The following is a 25318-nucleotide window of genomic DNA, read 5'->3' as shown; positions in this document are numbered from 1 at the left end:
TATTCTCCCTGATAAACTGGTTAATATCTATTTTTCTATCTTTCAGTTTACTGCTTTTCTCCTGCATCTCCTCTATGCTGTCTGCAGCCCAGCCATGCATCTACTCTACTTCAATTATCGTATTTTTCACTTCTAAAATTGCCATTTGGTTCTTATTCACATCTGTTTCTTTGCTCAGTTTCTCTGCTCCTTCATTTATTATCAGCTTGTTTGTAATTGTTCATTGACATGTTTTTTCTACGTTTGTTTTAAGTCTCGATCAGATAACAATTTTTTTTTTTTTTTGTAAGAAGAGCAGTAAGGTATCCTAAGAAATTCTTGGACAGTGGGATAACCCTCAGATAATGAACTTCTTTTTTTTCTTTTAGATTTATTTATTTATGCATACTAGAGCTGGGGTACAGGACACAGGTGTGGGGTGGGGGAGTGAGAGGATTCACCAGAGACAGAGTGGGAAGCAGAACAGACAGACTGACTGAAATCCACTGCTGAGGGGAGCAGCAGGCGAGACAGGAGAGGTCTGCTGTGCCATGTGGGTAGCTCCCTGGCCGCCAGGGATCGAACTTGTGCTACAGAGGCTGCAGATTGCTTCACAGTGCTGTGCTTGACCCCTTGCGCCACCAGAGAGGCCTGATAATGAACTTGTTGTTGTTGATTTTACTTTTGTAGAAAGAATCATTCTCTTTTCAGAGAAAGTATTGATTCATCAGAATATAATGTAAGGCTTGCCTTTCTTTCCAAGGGGAGGGGACACTGGCCCTTGTGTTTTCAAAATACGGTACTTTATCAAATAATGATAAGATCTCTCATCTCAGTATTGGCTTCTGTTGCCTTTTACATTTAGATTGAAATCTTCTGGGTTCTTGTTATGATGAGTGCTTTCCATTGAAATTTAGAATTTTCATAATTAGTAGGAGACTATAGATCTTATATAAAACCTTCTGCTTTACCTGTGCCATCACACAACTGCCAGGTAGGGGCGGACTTCCAGGTTTCCCATTCAACCACTGTTGACCAGAGTCCCAAGGGCTCCTGCAGGGTGCTGTGAAAGTTCTGGTTCTGCAGAGCCCCATGACTCCGGGATCATGGCGAGTGTCGTGATTCTTTTCTAGGAGTCCTTTGATACCACTCTGGCAGGAAGGTGGAAAGAATCTGGCTTATTTCCTTATGCTGGAGATGGATGGTCAGCATGATGGGGTCAACCTTATTATGGACCTTGACTTGGCCAGGAATCGTATCTGGGTGAAACTGATTCGCAAAGGACAGGAACTGGTGCTTCCAGAACAAGGAGGAAAGGTTCTGGGTAGAGGGGAAAGACAACCCTGGTTTAGTACATTATTATTCAAATGTTGGTTGCCTTGCAATGCTTACTTGTTGTTGTTTTTTTTTTTTTTTCTCTTTTAGTAATTGTGACTGCTTAGAAAGAGAGAGAACACGGAATAACATCCAAAGCACATGATCTCTTTATTCAACATTTATTTGGCAAGTACTTATTTAATGACTACACTGTATTAGGAACTATGCTAGATAGTGGGATCATAGGGTGAAAAACACACCATCTTGTTCCCAAGTTTACAAATTTGTATTAAAAGTTGAGGGGATAGATTTGGAAGCTGTGTAAAGTGGAATTTTTGGCTAAAAAATTTATATACTATCTTAATTTTAAACATTAAAACATATTGTGTAAATACACCTTTATTTTTAGTGGAATGGTGCTTTTCTTTTTGCTCAATTATATATTTTTAATTAACTGTTACACCTTTACATTGATGATCACAACATGTATTTATATTCTATAACCAGAAGGATGTTAAAAATCAAGTTTCTATTTCTAGTTCACTTTAAACTGGGATTTCCTAAACTGGGTTGTGCCTGTTCCTCATGATGGCAGGCAACTGAATCTCGGAGATATTGAGAAATTTTAATTTCAATGGAGATGACTATGGCTGGTCACTCTAATTTACTTTTTATATTAGTTTTTCTCTTGATAGTAAAGACCCTGGATGATGACCCAACCTCAAGAGTAGGACAGTGACGCCACAATGAACACTGGCCATGTCAGGCAGTGGCGTGGAGAGTAGACCTGAGATCCTGAATCTACCTGGGCCACTCTAGACATTTAAACTCTTTAAGCCTCAGTTTCTTCTCCTGTGAGTTGATTTGCAGACTTCAAAAGAAGGATCTAGAACATTAGGAAAATAAAAGTATAGAAAAAAGCAAGTTGACATCTCTACACCAACCAGTAAGATTAGTTTTCATTGTTCCATTACTTTACGGTGGGTTTATCTTTATCTTAGCCTCCCAGATGATCAGCCTCCAAATTTGCCTTTTCATATCTATAACATAGCACATGGCCAGTAATATGTGCCCTTTTTCCTACTGTGCTGGGTCCTTTTTTTTTTTTTTTTTAAAGATTTATGTATTTATGCATACAAGAACTGGGGTGCAGGTGTGGGGGCGGGGTGAGAGGATCCACCAGAGACAGTGGGGAGCAGAACAGCAGACCTCCTGAAATCCACTGCTGAGGGGAGCGGTAGGGAGACAGGAGAGGTCTGCTGCGCCATGTGGGTAGCTCCCTGGCCAGCCAGGGATGGAACTCGTGCTGCAGTGGCTGTGGACAGCTTCATAGTGCTGACACTTAACCCCTTGCGCCACCAGGGAGGCCCTGTGCTGGGCGCTTGCTTCCCTACCGAAAGGCCTGGGCCATAAGTGTCCAGGTCATTAGTAAGATGCAATGTTATAAAGTTCTAGACCTTAACCTTGAACCGAAATAAACATTAAAAACTCCCTTTTTCCATCGATGGAGGCATCCCCAAGGGGCGACGGCGAAGCTCTCGGAAAGCCACATGAATCTCCAAAAGAGGCTGCCATGTGCTGGACCTCGGTTAACCCTACCCACCAGGGAAGAAGTCAGAGGGACGGGAGGAAACACTCTTCCTGGCCCCGAAGCTCTTCGCAGGTCTCAGCCAGGACACCTGGTGGGGCGGGCAGCCTCCCTGGCGCTCAGGTGACTCCCAGCCAAGTGGCCCTCAAGGTTTCCCTCCCTCTGTCTTGCACTCCCAGCCTCAGCCCCCCAACGTGGGCGCCGCCGGAGCGCCCCAGCGGGCGGACCTGACGCTGCCTGCAGACCCGGACCCCGAAGCGAGCTCCCCGCGGCGCCCTCGCGCCGGGAACGGGCCACCCTTGCAGGCGGCCCGCGGGGTGCCGAGGCCGCCCGGCGGCTCCCCTCGCCAGCCAGCCGGGGGCCGAGCGCGCGGGGCCCAGCGGCGAGGCGGCGCCCGGAGCCGCGTCCCCGGCTCCCCCTCGGCGGGGCCGGCGGCCCCGGGGCCTGCGCCCGGGCTGGGGCGCGGGGCGGGAGCCCCGAAAAGGCGCGCTGCCCCTTTAAAAGGCCGCGCATCTCCGCGCCGGCCTCCCTCCCCGGGGCTCCAGCTGTGATTGACGCTGGGCGGCGAGAGGAGGCGCCTGGCGCTAACAAAAGTCCGGCCCGCGGGCGAGCAGCGCCGGGCCGCGAGTCTCGCTTGCTCCGGGCACCCGCAACAAGTGGCCGCCGCGCCCTCCCCGGGGAGCCGCGGGTGCGCGGGGGCGCGGGGAGCAGCGGCCGACCCCCGAGCCCGGGCCGCCCGCGCGGCTCAGCGCCCACCGCGGGGGGATCGGGGCGGGCGGATGGGGACCCGGCGGCGGCGGCGCGGCGAGCCTCGGGGCGGCCCCGGGGCGCGGGCGGTCGGCGGCGCTGCGCCCTCCGGCCCCGAGCGCGGCTGCTGAGCGGCCGCCGCCCCAGCCCCACCACCCGGAGCCCTCGGGGTGCCGCGCGGGGACGCCGCGCCCCCTCCCACCGCAGCGCAGCGGCCACCCCCGGCCGGAGAGCGGCCCCGGAGCGCGGGGGATGCGCAGCTAACGGTCCCGTCGGGCGGGCTTTCCTCGGCGGAGCGCGCGGGCGGTGCGCCCCAGCTATGGAGTGTCCGGGGAGACGGCGGGCATGACGGCGGCAGGATGGGCGCGAACAATGGCAAACAGTACGGCAGCGAGGGTGAGTGGGCCGCCCGTCCGCCGGCGCCCGGAGCGCCCCCCTCCCTTCCCCTCGCGCGCCCGTCTGGGGAGGAAGGTCCTCGCCCGCCGCCGTGGCGCACCCCCACTTGGCACCGTGTCCGCGCCGTCACCTTCCCGTTGGCGCTGCGCGCCGCGGCGCGCCGGGGATGCGCTCCCGCCGTGGGGGTCTCCTGGAGCAGCCCGCCCGGTGCCTCCGGGACGGCGCGGTAGCCCTTGTGCCTCGTTTTTGAACACACGCGCCTCCGTTTTCCTTGCTGGGCATCGGGGGTTTAGGATGGTCGCTTGGCAGATGGTGAAAGACGTTTTTGGAAAATAACGCAGTGAAAACTTTCCCAGGCCTTTGTGCTGCGCTTCCCTGGGCTCTCCCGTAGCAAGAAAAACTTCTGGAAGAAGTTAAGTTTCCACTCTCTGCTCACTGCCCCTGGGCGGACCACTGCGTGAAACTGACCACCTAGGGCCCCGCGAGGCGAGGAGTAACTGGGGGCTTTGTCTGGGCTCCCTTGGGGCTCAAGACGGGCAAAGGACCATCTGTTCTGAGGGGCTGGAAATTGCACAGAAATATTGCCTGTCAAGTGGGAACTTGGAAGTTGGGGAAACTTTAAACCCCACCTACTCCTAAAAGGATGATGGATGTGTGGGTTGGCTTCTCCCTCGCCCCTCCTCCCGCTCTTTGCATAAAGCCTAACCCTGCTGATTAACTGCATGCCCCCGATGTGCACAAGGCAAAGGCATTTCCTGCAGTTCAAAAGTTAGGAAGGTTTGTCTTCAGTGCGCTTGGCTGGCTGGGGGGCCGTGGAAGGCCCGGGCGATTTTACCGCCCGCCCCCAGAGGACAGGCGGTTGCAAATGGGGTCCAGCGCCTGCAAACTGGTAGGAATGCAGAATAGCTATTCAGCATGTGGTGTTGGGGGATCGCCTATCATCCTGTTCAAAACTTGTAGCTGTGGCCACCGCATGTGGATGTTGCCCCGAACTTGTGTCCCTGTGCGATTCTCATCAGCTTTGCGAAATTACCGCAGAAATCGACCCTAAAAGACCAGACCCGCAAGAATCTTATGTTTAAATGATTCTTTTCCAGATCATCATGTTTCAAATTACTTATACACACACGTGATACATATGTGTGTATGCATATATATGTGTACACACACACACACACACATATGCAGAGTTCCTGACCCTGGGCAGTTATGTGAGATTTTCCGGGACATTTTCATTTAAAAAAAAATGTTTAAAAAATTGTCTTTTTTAGATAGCAGACATGAAATTATGCAAAAAGATATTACTGGGGAATCTCAGCCCCTCCCCCAAGCTTCTTGGAGTGAATGTTTTTAAAATTTGTGCAAACATGAAAGATGAGGAATGAAAAGCACAACTTCCCACTCTGAGTTATTCAAAAGCTTCCAGGGAGTAAAGTGCTCACTTATCAACACCAGGAGTGCAGACTTTGTGCTACTTGAATTGTGTTTGGGGGAAAGAGTGTTTGGCTCCCAGAGGAACGTGGAATCCCTGCCCTGAGTTCCTGAACACAACCTCCACACTCTCCTAATCCACTGCAACTTGTTCGAGCCCAGCATTCTTGTATTGTGCAGTGTGTGGTGTATGACGACTTCCTGTCTGAACAGCAGAATTTGCAACCCTTGGGAGTGAAAAGGAGAGACAGAAACTAATGTTCTCCAGCTGTTATCCGTAAATGCTACCTCTGCATTTTCACTTCAGCCCAGTGAAATTTTACTGGGATCAGATTTAGATACACTGTGGACTTTTTATAGGAAAAAGCTCTGGGGCTCAGCTGATTCAAGGGGACCAATAGCAAGTTTTGGGAGGTAACTGAGTTTTGGCTGGAGGGACACACAGTGTTTAGTTTACATCCACTCTTTTCCAGTGCATCGAGATTCCTCTGTGGTAAGCGAAGAAAAAATAGACAAATAGAAGCAACATGAACTTTGGAGGAAAAAATCTTTTCTTGCACCCAGTTACACTGAACCTCTCCTGGAAGAGGATTCCACTGCCTATGGAAATGGGTACGGTCAGCTTTGTGACGCTGAGTTCACGGGTGGCAAAATCTGTGCAACTAAACCTATTGGAATGTGGTTGCCAGTATCATCTTTTTTACCTGTTCACATTTCAAAGAAAGTGAAGCCCACCTGGTCACAGTAGCTCTGTTCTCAAAGTGGACGAGAATTAGATCGTTTTATTGAATTAGTGCAACTTAGGTATGGATCTTGAAACCCCCCGGGGGGGAATTATTAATGAATGCATATCTACAGATTGCAGTGAGAGATCATGCAACTCAAAAGTATTAGTATTTGTGTATACTTTAAAAATCTTCAGTATAAGCCTATTTTACAGTTGATACCACCATGTAAATGGAAACCAACTTTAAAGTTACAAATATTGTTGAATCGTTAGAAAGGTTGAAATTTCAGTATTTCATATATAATCTCACTTTCTCTTGCTCCTGGAAAATACCTTTTTCATTAAAAAATGGTACTCATGAGGCTCACCTTGGCAGGCGCAATTGGGGCAGAGACTTCCTACTCTGTGTAATACGAGCCCCAGCAGCATCGCTGTCACGGGGGACCTTGTCATAAATGCAGAATCTTGGGTTCTCTCTGGAACTGCGAAACATTTGTCTTGTACATGTTAAAGTTTGGGGAGTTCTTGTAGAGACCAGAGCAATGACTTGGGAGTCTGCAAATTTGATTTTAGCTTCACTTTAGCTACTGTACTATTGCTCCATTCCCCCAAGTTCACGGGATCTTACTTCTCTAGGGAGAGAAGAAACAGCCTTTATAGGCAATATGTAGCAGGATCTAATCCTTCAGCCTGCAGGCATTCATCATGGTTTGTTCTTATAATGAAAATGCCTCAACATACCACTTCATGTGATTAACCTTGGGAAGACATTGTAATAAGCAGGGAAGGTAACATTGTTATTACAGGGAGTTAGCAAGTACCTCCTTCCCCTTTTGTCACCCCCTTATCCTTCACCTCTGTCTACCTCACTGCCTCCTACCTCCTCTCCTGTCAGTCCTGAAACCCCTGTTCCCTGCCCCTACCCCCACCCCTCTTAAAGTGTTGGAATCAATGAGTTGTTTTCAGAATGTTTTGTTTTTCTAAATAGTCAACATTCAGGTCAATGGTTTAATTTTTCTCCTTACTGCTTTTAGGCAGACCTGGATTTAGCTCCAGGAAAAATTTACCATGAAAATTCCTGATCTTCAGCTTTCTAGAAACATAAGCGAATGTCTAAATGATTAGTATGTTCTGGTAAATTATTTTACGGAGGGCTGTTTTTTCTCTGTATCTTCTTTCATAAAGTGTAAGTTACAGCCCCTGCATAGAAATCTGGAGAATCAGTTGGGGTGATTCAATGCCATTAGGACCATTAGCTTTGACTGCAGTTAAGCCAAATAAACAAATCTTTCTGTTCAAGTAGCCACAGTCTAACTGCCTTCTCTGCCTTTTAAGGTCTCCGAGCTTACCCTCACTCATAGGTCTCATTGTTATGTTTATTCTACTGGAGCAGGTCTGAGGCAGAAATACTTACATTGTTAACAGCTCCTTTGCAAAAGCCTGTGTGTTGTTGAATTGAGCTGGTGAACTTTAGGGATGGGGTGTGACCCTTGGTAGCTCTGCTCCTCCATCACGAAAGGCCTCCTGTCCCTTTTAACCATCTCAGATCTGTGCTGTCAGGTATGAGGAGAGCCAGTTGCCTGAGAGCATAAATCATCACAAGCCATCACCACCTTGAGAAACTCATCTTGACAAAATAATACTGACAGCAGCTGACATTTATTGAAGCTTACTGTGTCCAAGCGTGATTCCAAACCCTTGTTAGATACTGACTCATGTCATCCTCCTGACAAGCCTCTGGGCGGGCGCTCCCATGCTCCCCCTTATACTGAGGCCAGGGAGCACAGGTACTGAAGGATGATCATTGCTGGTATAGGTGGAATTGGGATTCAAGGCCAAGTCTGTCTGAGCCCAGAGTCATTTATTCTTCCATTTAGCTAATACAGGTCAACCTCTTATTTCCTGATATGCACCAGGAACTCTTCCAGAGTCCTGAAGTACAGGAGGAACATCAAGATTCTGTCCCTGTCAATTCTGTGTTTGTGTGTGTGCATTTAGAATCTCTGTCTGCTTGTGTGCATGGATGGGTGTATGTTGGGGGGGGAGGGGAAGTGAAGCAATTATACACACACACACACACACACGCACATGTTCATTCAGTAAACCCTGTGATATGTTTCAAGAGGCCAAGCTCTCTGAATAAAGTTATATTAGGATTACTTGGAATTGGGAGGAAGAGGTTGTTGCAATTTTTATTAGAGTGGTCAGCACGAGACTTACTGAAAAGTTTGCATTTGGGCCAAGATTAAAGGAAGTGGATCTAGGTAGCATGTTGACTGTTACTTTGAACTACTGTGTTATTTATATTTATTTATAAATTTTATTATATAAATTATATATAAACATGTTTATCATATATATTTATATGTAAGTATTATATATACACATGCATATATGTGTATATATATATATATATACACATATATACATATATATGTACTTGCGTGTATGTCTGCTTGTGCCAAAGTGGAAACTACACATTGGAGGGCACAAATCCTTGTTTTTATGTAAGTGCAGCATCATTGCTCACACACTGTCAGTTAAAATGAAACAGTCTACCGAGCCACTGGATATATTTTTTGCCTAGAGTCTTTGCTGATGTGTTTCATCCAGTTATATCAGATGCTTTGTAATTGATACTGGTGTATGTGCTGTATGTGTTTATGTGTATTGGGGATTGCCTAGGACTTCTCTCCCCTTGGTTGACTAGAAGTAGCAGCTGCCTGATGTACCGTATTTGTAAATACTGGCCTGGACATACCTCCAGAGGTTTCTGTAGTTCTGTAATAGAAGTAAATCTTTGCCTTTTGCCTCCAGTCAGTAATTTCACTCTTATGAAACTCAGACGATCACTGATACTGATTCCACTGTTCAGTTCAAATCAAAGCATTAGTGCAACTAAGGATACCGTCTTTGGTCTGCCCATGAGAAGATACTTCCAGCAATTTGGGGAATCTTTTTAAAACAACAGAAAAATAGAGGTAACTTTTTTTTCCCCCATGCGTATCAACTCACAACAACGTGGTATTAATTCCATCTGCCCTTTGAAACAGAATGAATTTGGGGTTGATTTTGAGTAATAGTCACTTTTGACCTTAACCCTTATCTACTGGTGTCTTTGGAAGCTGTTTAAAGAATTTACTTGGTTGTTTACTTGATATCATGTATCTTAAGATGGTATTAGGGATGTATTAAGATATTTGATGGCATCTTGAATAAAATCTAGAGTGAATAAATTCTTTCAGTAATGAAGAAGGAAACACACGAGAATTAGAAGCCTAATACTTAAATATATTTGAAGCTCTGTGATGATGAATATTAATTTTCAGAGGGCTGATCCAAGTCCACTTCGTGTAAGTTACTAGAGAGGAGATTTGGCTCAGTCTCAGGGAGATTATTGCCATCAGAGCTTCCACATCTGAGATAGTGAGGAGATAAAACTTTCAATGTGGGAAATAGGTGTCCATAGTAAAGGAATGTTGTGCTCGAGGTTTCTCCATGAGTGTGGGGTCTAACTTAGGGCGCTCCAGCAAGTTCCCCGAACGCACATTCTATTATGTGCAGCTATGTTTGATGAAGGGCTGCTTTTTTTTTGCTTTCTGTTTGGTTTTGGAGAAATAATTTTCATTTGCTCATAACTTTTAAACATTACTTTATAATTGATAACATTGCATTATAACTTTATATAAACTTCAGGTGTTCCTCATCATAAATCAGTATCTGTATATTCTTTAAGTTCACTGCTGAAAGATCAGCTCTATTCATCACTTCATCACCCTCTAACTGACCTGTTTTAGAAGGGTGATTGTTCTAATTCTGTTGCTGCCACCCCTCCCAACACATTTCGACCATTTAGCGGTTAAAAGGTACCCCCTCCCATCCCCGGCTGCCAGGGAGGGTCCCACATGGCACGCAGACATCCCCTGCCGCGCCCGCTGCTCCCCTCAGCAGTGTACTTCGGTCCTTCTGCCTGCTCTGCTCCCCGCTCTGGCTCTGGTGACTTCTCTCACCCTCCCGCTTCTGACTGTACCTAGTGCTTGTATAAATAAATAAATGAATCTTTAAAAAAAAAAAAAAAAAAAAAAGGTACCCCCTCCCCACTTTCTCTAAGTTGGTTCCCGCTCACCCTCCTGCCTTTCTTCCTTCCACCTCTCTCTCCCTCTTTCTCTTACATGAGTGTGCAACTACCTCGATATAATGATAATAACATTTAGATGTTAATTGGAAAACCTACTAATTTTACTTCCCTGTCTTCTGTGGGACACAACCTTCTGATTCAAAAATTGGAGTGGAGAAGTGACTTGCTCTCATTTTCAGTGCAGTCCTGGCTGCTGACCACCTGCACTGTTACTCTTATTCTCACCATTAAACCTGTAGACCTAGAACACTTAAGACCCTTAATTGCACTTCTGCAGACAGTCTTGAATACATGTTTTCCCTTCGTATCTAAGACACTGAGTTGGCATTGGTGGCTGGAAATATTTAGGCGGAGTTCTGCATTGACTGGAAACACAAGGATGCCATCTTGTCAGAAAGTAACAGCCTTTCTTCAGCACGGTTTCTGAATGTGTGGGTCAGAACAGCAGGCCTTGCAGGTGCTAACAACGTCCACTTCAGATGACTTGGCCCAGTTTGCTTCCTTTGGTTCTCGTTCTAGAAATTCAGACGCCTTCTTCCGTCCACTCACTGCATTATTCTCTAGATGAGATAAGACTTGCTCAAAGAAGGAAGTTCAGTGTTTACCTGAGCATGGAGGCTGGCGGCGGGCAGTTTCAGAATGAGATGCCAGGTGTGGCTTCCCAGGTGGCACCACGTCCTCCACCGGACTCAGTGGGGGTGACAGTGAGGAGTGTGTGTATGCAAGGGTAGAGTCCTCACTCAGTCATGACAAATCTGCAGTGTCTGCCATTCCAGAAATAGATACAGGATGCGGATGTTTCAAAAACAACCACAACAGCAACAAAACAGGTAATGGGGGGAGTCGCTCAGATCCCCCACAGAAACTTTTTTAAAAGAGACTTTTCCTAGTTGTTACCCGACATTGTTCAGCTGGTTTATTTCATGCAGAGTGATTCCCATGGGTTCTGTAAGTGGGGATTTGGAATGTTTCAGGGAAGGGACCGAAATACCTGCCCAACCTGGGTCGTGCCCAAGACTGCAAGCTGCAGCGAAGGGAATGCCAGCCTTAAAATGTGTTAGTTAATGCCCCAAAGACTACAACTGTAATACTTGTGACATGAATAATCATTAACCATCTCTGCATTTTCCTCGGTAATGAAGTATAAACACATGGTCAACATTTCCCCGTTCCGTGGTTGAAGAAGTGGGCACTGTTTCTGGAACTGTAAATCCTGACTAGGTTGTGCATTCGATGTGCTCATTCTATCAATTCCTATTGAAATTCTCAACCAGTAACAAAATGAAAAACAGTTGTTAACACTGCATGAACTCATAATTGTAACTTTAGAAGCCATGAGCAATGTGTAGAAATGTTATTAAAACATTTTTTTGTTTGCTACCCTTTCTGTGGTAAATTCCTTTGCTGCTTTTTTTTTTTTTTTCCAAGCAGCTGTAGCAACGGGGAGAAAACCAAAATTTCTGGAGAGAAACTTCAGGAATTTTTCTTCCACTTGTGGATTGACCTTCTGGCGCAAGTCATCCACTTTTTTGGCCAGGTGGAGATGTCCGGAAGAGGCTGCTTAAATCTGCACTTGGACTTGTTGGCTTGTGAACGCTTGACTCAAATAGTGGCAGCATCTGAGTGAAGTCCACGACGGGCCAGGGTAGCAGCCAGCTGTCAGAGGAGCTGAGCCCGCAGGGAGCAGGAGAGCAGGGTGGGGGGGTGGGGGGTGGGAAGAATCAAGCCGCAAGCCAGGGACAGGGAAAAGATTCTGCAAAATGGGAATTTGAATACCGATTGCTCTCTCATGGAAGATTTTTCCCTGCAAAATATCTTAGCTCATGAAACAAAAATGGTCGTTAATAGCCATTTGGTAGTCTCGACTATGTTTGTCATTATAGAGACCCCGCCCCCTGTGATCACTGTAGACTTAACACTTGCAGAGGTTAAGCCAGCCGGGAGGTGGGGCTGGTTGGTGATCCCATTTTATAGTTGCCCACACGAAGCTTCCAGGCTCACCCCTGCCAGGGGCCCGGTGTGTGAATGGCCTGACACCCCTGAAATCCCCAAGTCTGTGCTGGTGTGGCCTCCCCGACCCCCACCCCTCCTGTCTCCTCAGACTGGAGAACCCACTTCTCTCCCCGTCTGGGTTTTGTTTGTGTTTGAATATGCAGTGACTGAGAAGTAGCCATTTTTTAAAAAAAGTGACAGTTTTATGGACTAAATGAGCAAAAAATAAAGGGATCTTTTACCTGGCCCTTCCAGGGACACGTGGCCGGCCAGTGGGCAGCAGGGTGCTGGCAGCTGGCAGGCTAACTAGTGCCTCTGCCAACTTCAGCGTGGAACACGGGGTCTTCTCCCGAGTCCGTGGTGTGCGGAATGGCGTGGAGGGTTTTTCAGGGCCTGGTCCTGGATTGCCCTTTCCCTGGGATAGCCTTGGCACCTGCTCACAAACAAAAGCTGATGGAGGGCAAGAGCGGCGTGCACATGGCTTTTCCTTCCTAAATAGCTTATAATTTATATCTTAGATTTCCCTCTGGTTTCAAAACAATGGATTCGAAACAGCCGTTAATAGGGGGAATTACTCCAATATGGATTTGAGAATTTGCCCTTCTCCTTTGCCAGCCCCTGGGAGGCCGCCCCATGCTTATGTCTATGAAATTGCTTTGGAAACCATTAAGCTTTTCAAAAACTAATCTTATTTACCACCCCAGGGACAGAGGGAGGGTGACTGCCATTATCCCCCATTTAAAGGTGAGGACACTGAGCCTTTGCAGATTAAAGGTGTTGATTTTGCAGTGAAGACGGGATGGGGCTTTCTAGGATGCCCAACCTAGTCCACTTCCATTTCACCATCATTCTCCTTAAGTGCCCCAAGAAGAAGCGGAATCTGATCGGCCTGGGGGATTGTCACTGCATTCTTGAATATTTCAAATTGTTTGCACCCAGAGGTGACTGTGAGGGTCCTTTAGGTGCTTTTGCAGCGGAAGTTAAAGTAGAGAAACCTGGTTCCCATTGGTGGTCTCAGCCTGTAGACTGTACCGTGGTGATACAATTATTATAATGAGGCTGTGAAGGGGTAATTGTACAGTGACCATGACATCACTCGTTAGGGTGCGCTTACTACCTGATAAACTGGGGTGTTGAGGGTGTTTCCTTCACACACAATGTTTAGAATTTGTTTTACTCCTGGGACGATCAGAGAATCAACTCTAGTGGGGCCCCTCAGCATCCCTGGACCCCTAGTTCTCTTCTTACATGCCTTGCTATTGAGTAACCACATTCCTCAGAGGTCTTGGGGAGAGTTTCATGTTGGGGGCAAGCCCTTTAGGATGAGTTGATAGAAATCTATCTCATTAATTTCGTCTTGCTTTTCTTTCTACTCACTGTCCTCTGCGTTAGTCCCTAATGTCTTCTATTCCTTTTGTGTTTATTCCTTGCTCACCCCATATCTCCCTCCTGATGTGAATATATAACCCTCTTGCTTAGCAGGTCCTCAGTATATTTCTGTTAAACAAATATATGATGATTGAAACTGTAGCCATGAATTTTACTGGATCTGAAACAAGCTTATGAAGACCCACTCATATTTTTGGTGAATTCTTCTTCCACTTGGACATTTTGTTCATCTACACAAAGAAGTTTCTCTGGATATATGTTTTATTCTGAGGACAAGCTAACCGAAAGTAGCTTTTAATACTGTGGTTATTTCTTATGAATAAAAGCAGTTGAACTTGTGTATTTAAGGAAAAATGAAAGAAGTAGCTGTTCAGCATTGTTGAATGCAGTTGCTGAAGACTTATAACTTCGCTGATTGAGAGTTGTCATAATCATACTATGACTTCTTTTCAGTGACTAGTATTGAGTAAAATGGGATTATGCCAGTTTTTATTGACAGTTACATTATTTGAAAGTACTTGTGCCAGCTAACTTAGAAACTGATTTTATGTGATAATTTCAGTAAATTATTAATTTAGAAAACATTTAAAAATTTGATCTTTAAATAAGAATAATTTATTTGACCTTGTTTTCTCTCTTTGGACTAAGGGGAGTCATAGGATTATGAATCCTTTTAAACATATGCATGGAGCTGCTTTCTGTTGAAAACATTGCACCTCTATTTTTATCCTTTTTATTATACAAGATATAGAAGTTATTGTGTGTGTCTGGTATGATTGGAATGGCTTCTAGTAGATCTTTTGCCTCTGGCTTCCCACATTGCTAATATCGGAACTGAAATCATCAACTTTCCCCATAAAGTAAAGCACATTGAGCTGTAGTGTGTGTGTGTGTGTGTGTGCGTGTGCATGCGTGCATGTGCATGTGTGTGTAAGTGAATGTGTGTTGATGGGTGTATTGATGCACGTGTGTAGTGTGTATGTGTGTGCAGGTGTATGCGTGGAGATGTGTGAGGATGTACATGGGTGTGTATGCATGTCTATCAGTGTATAGTTGAATACCCCCTTCCTATAAATTAAGCAAAATCTATTATGCCTCACATCTATTTTTCCCCTATAATTCAGAGAAATACATATAGTGTAAGGAATTTTAAAAATACAATTGAAATTAGAGTGTCATGTTTTTCCTTAATAATAAGGCATCTGTAAGAGAAACAACTTCAGACAAAGGCTCATTGTGAAAATCTAGCTAAAGAAACAGCAAATGGAGCTTTGTGGGGTGGAGGTGCCTGGACTTCATGAACGGGCCTGACGTGGGTCCAGGCCGCAGGAGTCACGCTTTGGGTTGTTTGTTTCCTGAATGTAAGTTCAGCTCAGAGGCCAGGACTCACTGCCTCCTTGGTAGGATTTGTTCCCCACCTGACGGTGAGCCTCGCTGACCTTTGTTTGAAGTGCCAGAGCGTGAGCTCATTCATAAGCAATGTTCATATGCTCGTGCTATGTTTTGGGGTTCGGTTCTAAAGACCAACAGCTGCTCTGTTGTTGGGAAGACTGACTCATGCATCTCGCTGTGGAAGTTAGTTTCAACATGTGCCACCTCTGTCCTGAATAGCTTACTTCTCACTTTTTAGTTTGCATCCACTTTGCTTACTTAATTATATTTTAATAATTTTCTCTATTTTCCATCTCTCTCAAAAGAATTCTCCTGTTGATTACCCTGCAACTTTGTTTGAGAGACTGCGTATTTCCTTGGGGAATCTTTCTCTACTCCTAACATGAACTGAACAATAAAAAACCAATTCCCTCCCCTTGGTTGTACTTCAAATAGTCATTTCTTTGATACGAGCTAATAAAAACAGGAAAAGGATCATTTTTAAGTGCTTTGGTTGGGGTTGCTTTACTTCCAATAAAGAAAATTGCCTCACAGGGGGAGCGTGGGTAATAAAGATACAACTAACTGAATAATTTTATTCAGTCTAATGTCAAAATCCCCAAGCTGCTGCCTGCAAATCTAATTTAATCTTGGGGTTGCTATGTGTCCACTGTCATGTGTAGAGTTGAATCTGCTGCTGCTGCTGCTGATCATCTCTTCACACTTAAACAAATATGAATTTCAGGCGCTGCTGGAGATTTTTTATGTTCCCCCACTTAGGGATATTTTTCAGCCTTGAGGTAAGTAACAAAAGGGCTTTGGATATTGAACAGGAATGACATTTGGACTGGAATCACAGATATTTTCATATGAAAAGTGACCTCAGATCACCTTCCAGAGAAAGACGATTGAGGCACAAAGAAATGCATGGTTTGGCCAAGAGTTTGGCCAAGATTTAGTAGATTGAAGCTGATTTTCTGTCTTTTGAAATCCATTTCTCTTCCGCAACATGCTTCTCCATTTTTTTCTTACTTTCAGAAAATTGGAAGCCAATGCTTCTTTCTTCTTTGTCTAGATGGCCCCTCCCAGGTTGGTCTTTGGCACTCACAGTTGCACATAGGCCTGGCCATTGATGCCTCACAGCCCAATGCTTCTCCAGAAATTACCATCACCCAAGGTGAGGGAGCAACCCCGAACCAAGCACTGGTTGAGGAAGGAGGGCAATTCAGGATGGTTCTGAAGGGCCATCTTGTATGCAGAGCCTTATGGGCCTGGCTGAGCCCTGTGTCCCACCTTATGTCAGGTGGGGTTGTGTCCAGTCTGCCTTCTTGCTTGCCTTTCCTAAGTGTGGCCCCAAGGATACTGCCCAATAAACTTATTGCACTTCACTCATCTAAGAGAGGGTTTACTGGGGAACCCAGTGTAAGACAGAAGAGGCATCGGAATAGAGTGCTATTGTGGGAGGGACCAAGGGCAGGACACCATTGCTGGGGACCCATATTTCTGGGAATCCCAGCTTTCCCTGAAAGGTCCTTCAGGGAAGTGACATGCATCCCCTTTAAGAGACATGCATCACTGTCCACATATTTGTACTTTCACCATCTGCATTAAGAAATTAAGTCCGGTGCACTAATGTGACTTGTCCAATAGTACTTAGTCAGTTGACAAAAGAACAAAAAAAACAGCTTAAAGTTCCCTGCTGCTATGGGTGCTGTTTTTCAAGAATGGTGTTAGAGTTTGTTGAGTTGTTCTGCTGCTGTAACTCAGAATTGACTGCAGATGGGTCTAGAGACCATTTGTCTGTCTGATCTATTCGTTCAACTCTGGCACTGAAATCAGACATCTCAATAATTCCTCCATGGTCCTGAGTGTTGCCTGTCTACTGCTCTGTGACTAGTGATTACTGGAGCTCACTGTAGTTGGTGGCAGAATAGTAAAGAAAAAATACAGAAGTGGAGACAGATGGTCATCGTTGGTATTACTTAAATCAGCTTTTCCTGTTACTGTCTATTAAGAGAATTGGGAAATGGATGGTGCTTATTACATGATAGACAAGTGGTGGGGAAAGATTCATTAGACACATCCAACATGCAGGAGCAGGTGGATGGAATCATAAACAAAATGAAAAAATGGCTCCAAATTAATATGTGGTCTCCTGATTATCCTAAATAGTTTATTAGTCATTTTATTATGCTCAAAGAATGTTCCTTTGAGATTACCAAACTGTTCTAAGCCTGGAGTCACTGTGATCTTGAGGAATTTTGAAGTAATTGAAAAACAAATTATTAGTTCCATGTTATCAGTACTACAGTGATGCAGATTTTATATGGTCTCCATAACATGATTAACCAGCAACTCCTTTAGAAAACAGTCTTCAACACCTATTGTCTGCAAATCAAGTCGACCTTTTTTGTTGGGGTCCTAGAGATCCAAGGTACGCTAAGGTGGGATTTTCCCCCCTGAGAACTTCTCAGGCACCTCTCTTTATGCATTCTATACTCTGGTCAAATTGGGGATGTCAGCGTTCCCCAATATCTCTTGTTTCCTAGATTTTTTTTGTCATTTGCCTGCAGATTTTGTTTTCTTGGATTATTCTTCCTGTGTGATTCTGTATAAAGTCCCAATTCAGGCTCAATTCATGGTTAACATTTGTAAGTAGAATTTTCTTTGAGTATCTTTCTTTTTTTTTTTTTTTAAAGATTTATTTATTCATACAAGCACTGGGTATAGTCAGAAGCGTGGGAGGGTGAGAGAATTCACCAGCGCCAGAGCGGGGAGCAGAACAAACAGACTGACGAAGTACACTGCTGAGGGGAGCAGCGGGTGCCACAGGAGAGGTCTGTGCGCCGTGTGGGACCTTCGCCGGAGGCCAGGGATTGAACCGGTGCTGCAGAGGTTGAGGGCAGCTTTGCAGCCCAGCGCTCAACTGCTGTGCCACCGGGGAGGCCCTGAGTATCTTTCTTGATAATGCTTAGTTCCTTATTTTGAGGAAATATTTCAGGGGTGCCAGCTTTCCTCTGCACCAGCAATGCATTTTTATTTGTGTGGCATCTTTATGTTCTAAGTTGCATTTAGATACTTGATCACTCTAATCCAATAAATATTTGTAGATATCTATGGACCAGAATCTCTGCTGGATAGTGCATCTGGGGAGGTTAAAAATATAGGCAGTTGTTGCTGATTTAAGGACCTATAGTCTAACTAGTAACTGGAATATAATAAAGTGCTAGAGAAACCATCACAGAGCTGAAGCTTGTGGTGGGAGGCCAACCTGGCTGTGGTGTGTACTGGGGATGAACACGAGGACTTCCTGCCTGACATGACTTTAAAGAGCATCTGGGAAGATGAATAGGGACTTGTCAGAGGAGCAAGGGCTCCTGAGAGAAGTAGGGGAACAACAAAGGGCTAACAAGGACCAGGAACCAGTGGATAAGCTACAAGGGGGGAGTAGATGAGGTACCTTAGTTGAGCCTCACACCTGGGCAGGTAGGTGGTGCCCACGGTTGTGAAGGCAACTTGAAGACAGGTGGGAGGTAGAAGGGAGCCAGTGGCAAGTACTTAGTAAGGGCAGCCTTAGGCAACTGGGAGAGAATTTTGGAGAGATGTGTGGGTTGCTCTTCTCCACTCCTTGTCTGACGTCCATGTGGCGGGAATGTCACTAATAACACACATGGCCTAGTACTTACCTGGTGGGTAAGTTTGGGAAAAATTAAATGGATATCCCAGCACCATCCGCTTTGCCCTTGGGAGGGTGCTGCCCTTGCAGAGCTATCTTTGGTCCCTTGTGGCTGACCTTGGCTTCACTTCACTTTCAGCATGAAGCCAGAGTTTCTAGACTAGAGTTCGTAGGGATAAAGGTGTCATTTTTCTCCCCCTCTGCCACTTTTTTTAAAATTACATCCTCAATTCATTTCGAACCTGGATGGGAGTAGAGGGGCTGTTCATTGGGCCCCATGGAGACTTGAAGGGTTGTGTGCTGTGGAGGGAGGCGGAATCACTAGGTGAAAGCTGGACTGGTGATTGGAGAGGGGCTTTTGGTGACTGTAGGGTAAGGTAAAAAGTATCAGGCTTTTCTGCCCTCCCGCCATCAGGATGGATGACGGACCCCTGCGGTCCTGAGTGCAGGCCTGATGGCGGCCTCTGGAGTGGGGTGTGGGCCTGCGTAGGTGAGTACAGCTGAGCTGAGAGACTGGTTTATAAGGGGGGCGCAGCAGAGTGCAGTGTGGTGGTGCGGTGTCGAGGGCGGAGGAGAGCAGTGGAGTGCAGGAGTGCGGTGACCACAAACAACGGCGCAGAGCATGTGGCTGCTAGAACCGCTCATAATCCTGCCCGGGATGGGTTGGTTGTGTTACGACTGGAGTAGTTGCAGGACGGTTCAAAGCAGGACGGCTCTACGCAGACGAAACCCTTTGGAACCCGGGGAGGGATTACCAGGTGGCCGGCCACGAGCAGATGGTACCCGGTGGCCGGTCTCCTCGCCCAGTGGGCACCTCCCCAGGAATGGCCAGAGGTAGATGGATCCCCGGGGCAGTTGGAACAGGCCCTGTATGAAACAGAAGAAACCCTGAGTGGATGCAGTGCCCGCGAGGCGGCAGGAGCCGTGGGATGGGTGTTTCTCACAGCCCTGCGAGAGTCCAGGTGTTGGGTAAGGAAAAATGTCAGGCTTTTCTGCCCTCCCGCCATCAGGGTAGGTGATGCATCCTTGTCCTGAATGCAGGCCTGATGGCGGGCACCTGGAGTAGGGTGTGGGCCTAGGTAGATGGGATTCACCTGGGCTGAGACTGGGCTTTTAAGGGCGGCGTCATGGGGACGCCAGCAGAAGCCAAAAGAGAAGCCGAGAAAGAAGCAGCAGAAGCCGCGAGAGAAGCCGAGAAAAAGCCGAGAGCCCAGATAGAGTGAAGACTTGCTGGGGGCTGCGAGGCCTGCCAGCCTCCCGGCCCCCCGGCGCCCCTGCCTGCCACGTACCCGCTGAATCCCAATAAAAGACCTGCAAAAAGCCACTGAGGACTCTGACTCCTCCTTTACCCGGTCTGCTGGATCATAGAAAACCTGCTCAGTGTCCTTCCTGCCTCTACACCAGGCAACAAGAGCAATCTAGAATCCAGCAAGTGCGTGATGCGATGCAGGAAGAGACGCGGATACTGCAACAACATTTGAGGATTCTAGAGGAAGAAGTTGGAGAAACCGACCCAGGAGGAGGCTGGTCCCATGCTCTGGTCCCGCCCCGTGGTGACTCAGGAAATGAAGTGGCAGCGACCCCTGGCCCCGGGGGTCAGGCTGCGGGACCACTACAGATGACGGAATTTACTACCTATTGACCGCACACCCAGGCGGCACTGGTGGACTTGGGCAAACAGTTCTGCCAGAAGCCAGGGGAACCCGTGGCAGCCTGGCTGCTGCGTTTATGGGACCTGGGGGTGGATGGGATTATTTGCATGGCTCAAGAGATGGAGAGACTGGCCTCCGTGACTTCACACCCATCCTTGCGACAGAGGCTGCAGAACAGCCGGCGGTATGGCCAGGGCGACCCCACCCTGCTGGAGTGGATAGTGCTGCCATACGGACAGCACAGGCTGGTGCGGGAGACGTGCCGGAGACAGGAAGCGGATGGCAGACGGACGCTGAGCTGGTGCAGGTACTTCGGGGATTGGGATGCGGCGGGCCATGTTTAATGTGAATACATGTGGTCCTGACGACGAGCATTTCACAGCAGGGATGAGAGGCTTGGTATTAAAGAATGCACCCTCATCCTCATTTGGATCCCTCATGGCAGTTCTAGCCCCCTATGTGGGACGTCAGGTACATGATGTCACCACAATGACAGCCAGCGTGGGTGAAGTTGGGAGCCGGTGCTCTCAAACTCAGAAAGGAATACGGGTAGTTTCTGAAAGGTCAAAAGGAATGCCAAGGAGGGCAAGGAAGCCTCTTGGCATCACAGAACCTATTAAAGTCACCGTAATCAAATGTGGACGGATTTAGTGAGAGCAGGTGTAGATAGCACTAAAATACACGCGCAGCCCAGTGCATATTTGTTGGAATTATGGCAGCAGCTGCGAGAAGACCAGAGGTTCATGCCCATGAGAAGGGCTGCTGCTCAGGGGGAGCCTGGACACTCCAGGTGTCAGGTGCGCACCCTGCGCCTGGAAGACCACTTGCTGCCAACCCCATCCTCAGGTGATGGCCTGATGGCTTTCGATTAGGGTGAGGGCCAAGGAACCTGTCCACAGGGGACGGGTGGGGACCGGAGGCCACATGTGGAACTTGCCACCCACTGGTCCCCGACTAACGTGCCAAGGGTTTTAGCTCCGGTAGACACAGGAGCAGAATATACTCTGCTCTATGGAAATCCAGAGAGATGTCATGGGTCTACTTGTTATATTGATGGCTATGGAGGCCAGAGTGTCAAGGTGACAGCAGTGAGACTATCTCTGGGGATTGGGCGATTACCCCCAAAAGAGTATAAAGTATATGTATTGCCCTTCCCGGAGTACGTCCTGGGGGTGGATGTACTACGTGGCTTATGGCTAGAAACCAAAGTCGGAGAGTTTCGCCTTAGAGTGCAAGTGGTAAAGGCAGTGGTGAGAGGACACGCTAAGCATCCGCCCCTAGGAAAATTGAATTTAATCATTTTGTTATGTGTTTCATTTGCTTTTGTGGGCCATGGCTGCAGTGTTCGTAAGACTAAGAGAAACAGATGGACTGTATGGCAGGAAACCCTGAGGGGTGGACTGTAGGGTAAGGTAAAAGGCATCAGGCTTTTCTGCCCTCCCACCAGCAGGATGGATGATGGAATCCTGCGGTCCTGAGTGCAGGCCTGATGGCGGCCCCTGGAGTGGGGTGTGGGCCTGTGTAGGTGGGTTCACCTGAGCTGAGAGACTGGTTTATAAGGGTGGCGCATCAGAGTGCGGTGTGGTGGTGCGATGTCGAGGGCGGAGGAGAGCAGTGGAGTGCATGGAGGAGGACAGTGGCTACAAACAACGGCGCAGAGCATGTGGCTGCTAAACAGTTCATAAACCTGCCCGGGATGGGTTGGTTGCACTACAGTGATGAAAAGGTAGAATCATCAGGACTTTGGATGAAAGGGTCATGAGTAAAGTGGAAGAATCTAGAAAGACTCCGTGTTCTGGCATGAGTGGTTGGGTGCCGTGTTGTAATGGTGGGGAGGTACAGGGCAGGCAGAGGTGCTGGGGGGCCAGGAGGCTGGCAGGCCTCCTAGCCCCCAGCAAGTCTTCACTCTTTCTGGGCTCTCCAGCGTTCTCTGGCGGCCTTGTTCTCTGCTCCTCTTGTGGTTCTTCTCTCTCTGCTTCTTTTCTTCTCATGGTACTTCTGGCGTTCCCATGACGCCGCCCTTATAAGCCCAGCCTTAGCCCAGGTGTACCCACCTACACATGCCCACACCCTACCCCAGGTGCCCGCCATCAGGCATGCATTCAGGAGCGCAGATCCATCATCCATCCTCATGGCGGGAGGGCAGAAAAGCCTGATGCTTTTTTTACTTTACCCTACTCATGTCCATTCCCCTTTAGCTTTCTGCAGACCTGCATCCTCACGGGGTTGGTTCTTGAGGCCTGGTCGTTGGGCCTCTCCTCTCTCCTTTCATCACTACCACCAGCATCTGAGAGATGTTTTTTCTCTGGGTCCAATACACCTGGGTTTTCTAAATCCATTCTAACACTAATTCATTCTAATGAAGAACTTGAGCTCCTTCTGTGTGCCCGCACCCTGCCTCTAGTACCTCAAACTTTGGTGAGGGACCCCGAAAGGCACAGAGATGGGGTTGGGGGAAGTGGTCTGTGGTTCTGTGGTCAAATGGTCCAAGTCAGAATCTGGGTCCTGCCTGCAGTGTGCCCAGCCTCCCTAGAACCAACAGTCAAGGCAAATGCCACGTCACTGTTCACTGTTTCTAAACTCTCCTGCTTTCACCACCAACTAGTGAATCAACTGTGTAAATTCTGCCAGTAACTTAGAAAATTGAAAAAAAAAAAGAACGTTTTTTTTGGAATTCATTTTTAAAACAGGAAATTCCTGTCTATAGCTATAAGACGATGTCACACGAGACACGTCATGCTCTATTTCCCCCTTTCGGACAATCCCCCAGGTCAGCACTTGTAGAGAGACTTTGGCGTGTGGTTTATTTTTGATGAAGTTTTCATTTTTGAGTTCTCACTGCAAGGAGCATCTGAAAGAGTCTGAGCTGTCTTTTTTATTATGGCCAATCTAGACATTCCTGGGAGTCGAGAAATAGGGTGTGTGGGATATGAAGACAGACTTGGCATTAATAAGGAGCGCCACTTCAACTGGCAGTTTTCTTTGCCATTTCACTCCATAATGGGCTTTTTAATGCTCCTAAAATTGGTGGGGAAAATTTCATGCTTCCAGAGTCCTTGATTCAGTGTAAAACACTATTCACAGACATAAGCTGTGCGTACCTGTGAGAGTGTGGCCTATCTGTGTACACGTGTACTTTATTTTTACGATTTCAGTCATCACAAGTCAAATTAGATGCCATATTCCCAATTCTAGCACATTGATTTACTAGGATTTTAGTCTATCTCCAATATTGTCCACTACAGAAATTTAAAAAGATGGCTGGAAGACATAGATGTTGGTATAAAAATGGCAATCTGGTGTTTTCAAGAATAATATTGACTGTACTTGCTTAATTTAAGTTTACCATCATTTACCTAAGAACAAAAATATCTCAGTATTGCCCTATAAGTTTTTTTTTTTTTTTCTGTAAATGGAGAGAAATTCTTCTGGAAGGAATTTAAGAAATACAATTAAAGTATCCTTGGTTGTGTAAATAATGTGGCATCTGTTCTACAAAGGGATGGGATGTGCGCTCACTTTTGTCAGAAAATGCGAGCGTGAAAGCTGCGAGGCCTGAGAGATGACTTAGTCCGGTGATGTTGTGTGGCTACCGGCTCAGGCACTGAATGGTTGAAAGGATTTGTGCAAAGTCCCAATGCCTTTCAGCAGCCAGTGTGGAGGCTAAGAGCACAGCCTGCCCGCCAGACACTGGGTTTCAGGCAGGCTCTGCCAATTGCCAGTTGCACCGTCTTGTGCAAGTTACTTTACCTCTTTATACCTTGATTTTTGCATTTGGGAAATAGTCAGTGGTAGTTCCTCCCTGTAAGAGTTGTGGCGTGGACTGTGTCTGCAGACAGAACGTTAGGAGCACCTGATGCAGAGCAAATACTACTTGTTGGCCTGATACAATCTGCATTTCAGCAAATCTAGGATACACTGTTTTTCTTCCTTCCTTCCTTCCTTCCTTCCTTCCTTCCTTCCTTCCTTCCTTCCTTCCTTCCTTCCTTCCTTCCTTCCTTCCTTCCTTCCTTCCTTCCTTCCTTCCTTCCTTCCTTCCATTTCTTTCTTTCTTTCATTTCTTTTTTTTTTTTTTAAAGATTTATTATGCATACAAGAACTGGGGAACAGGCCGAGGTGTGGGGAGGTGAGAGGATTCACCAGAGACAGAGTGGGGAGCAGGACAGGCAGATTGACTGGTTGTTGTGCCTTTCTAGAGCTCAGCTTCTGTGATTGAAACTTTCACAAAATTATAGTATGACTTGCCACTGTCGTTTTAAGGTAATAATGATTGGAAGCTGAAGGCGTTAAACAGGGCTGGCAATGGAACTTAGAATTGATTAAATAAGATGCCCTTACCATTATCACCACCACCACCACCACCATCATTATTTAGTTGACTTATGGCAGAGTTGGATTGGAAGCTGGATCTCTTAGCCTGGCACTTATGCTATTATTCTACATCATGTATACAGGTGAGGTTTATCAACTATAGCTTTTGATTCTGTCACTTTGGGAAATAAAAATTTTAGGCATTTATTCTGAGCCTATTACTCTTTGAGGAATGGCATTGGATTTAAAACTGTTGCAAGCTGAAGTCTTATACTTCTGAGTCCTAAAAGAGGGTAAATATGGTGTTCCAATTTTATTGGGAAAATAAGGAGGATAAAGAAACACCAAGTCCATGAGTGAGAACAGGCCTCTTCTCTTGCCTGGGCTTGCACGATAAGGGGTGACGGCGGCAGGTATTTTCCTGTTTGTGAATGTTTTGTATTTGGATTGGCTAAATTGTTTTCATTTTATTATTCCATTTGTATGAAATGGGCATATTTGTGGAGACTAAAGGCAGATCCTGAGACTGGAGGTGCAGCTTGTGGGAGGGGAGGGGCATTGACTGCCTATAAGTACAAGATTTTCTTTGGAAGCATGAGACGTT

General features: G+C 46.7%; 1 protein-coding gene across 2 annotated transcripts in view; it reads left to right on the top strand.

The window, feature by feature from the left end:
* Positions 1 to 3748: 3748 nt before the first annotated feature.
* FBXL7 (F-box and leucine rich repeat protein 7) overlaps positions 3749 to 25318 on the top strand; it is a 308478-nt gene continuing 286908 nt past the window's right edge. The window contains exon 1 of one of the 2 annotated variants that reach the window (XM_054688426.1): positions 3749 to 4027. In XM_054688426.1, the coding sequence (XP_054544401.1) occupies positions 3991 to 4027 (37 nt within the window). In that variant the 5' untranslated portion in view covers positions 3749 to 3990. The remainder of the gene's footprint in view (positions 4028 to 25318) is intronic. The other variant, XM_054688427.1, reaches the window with a different exon arrangement.

The sequence above is a fragment of the Talpa occidentalis genome, unplaced genomic scaffold, assembly GCF_014898055.3.
Source record: "Talpa occidentalis isolate TD23 unplaced genomic scaffold, MPIMG_talOcc4v2.1 talOcc4.6, whole genome shotgun sequence".
NCBI lineage: Eukaryota > Metazoa > Chordata > Mammalia > Eulipotyphla > Talpidae > Talpa > Talpa occidentalis.
Note: the sequence above shows the minus strand (reverse complement) of the source record. Positions and strands in the feature narration are given on the sequence as shown.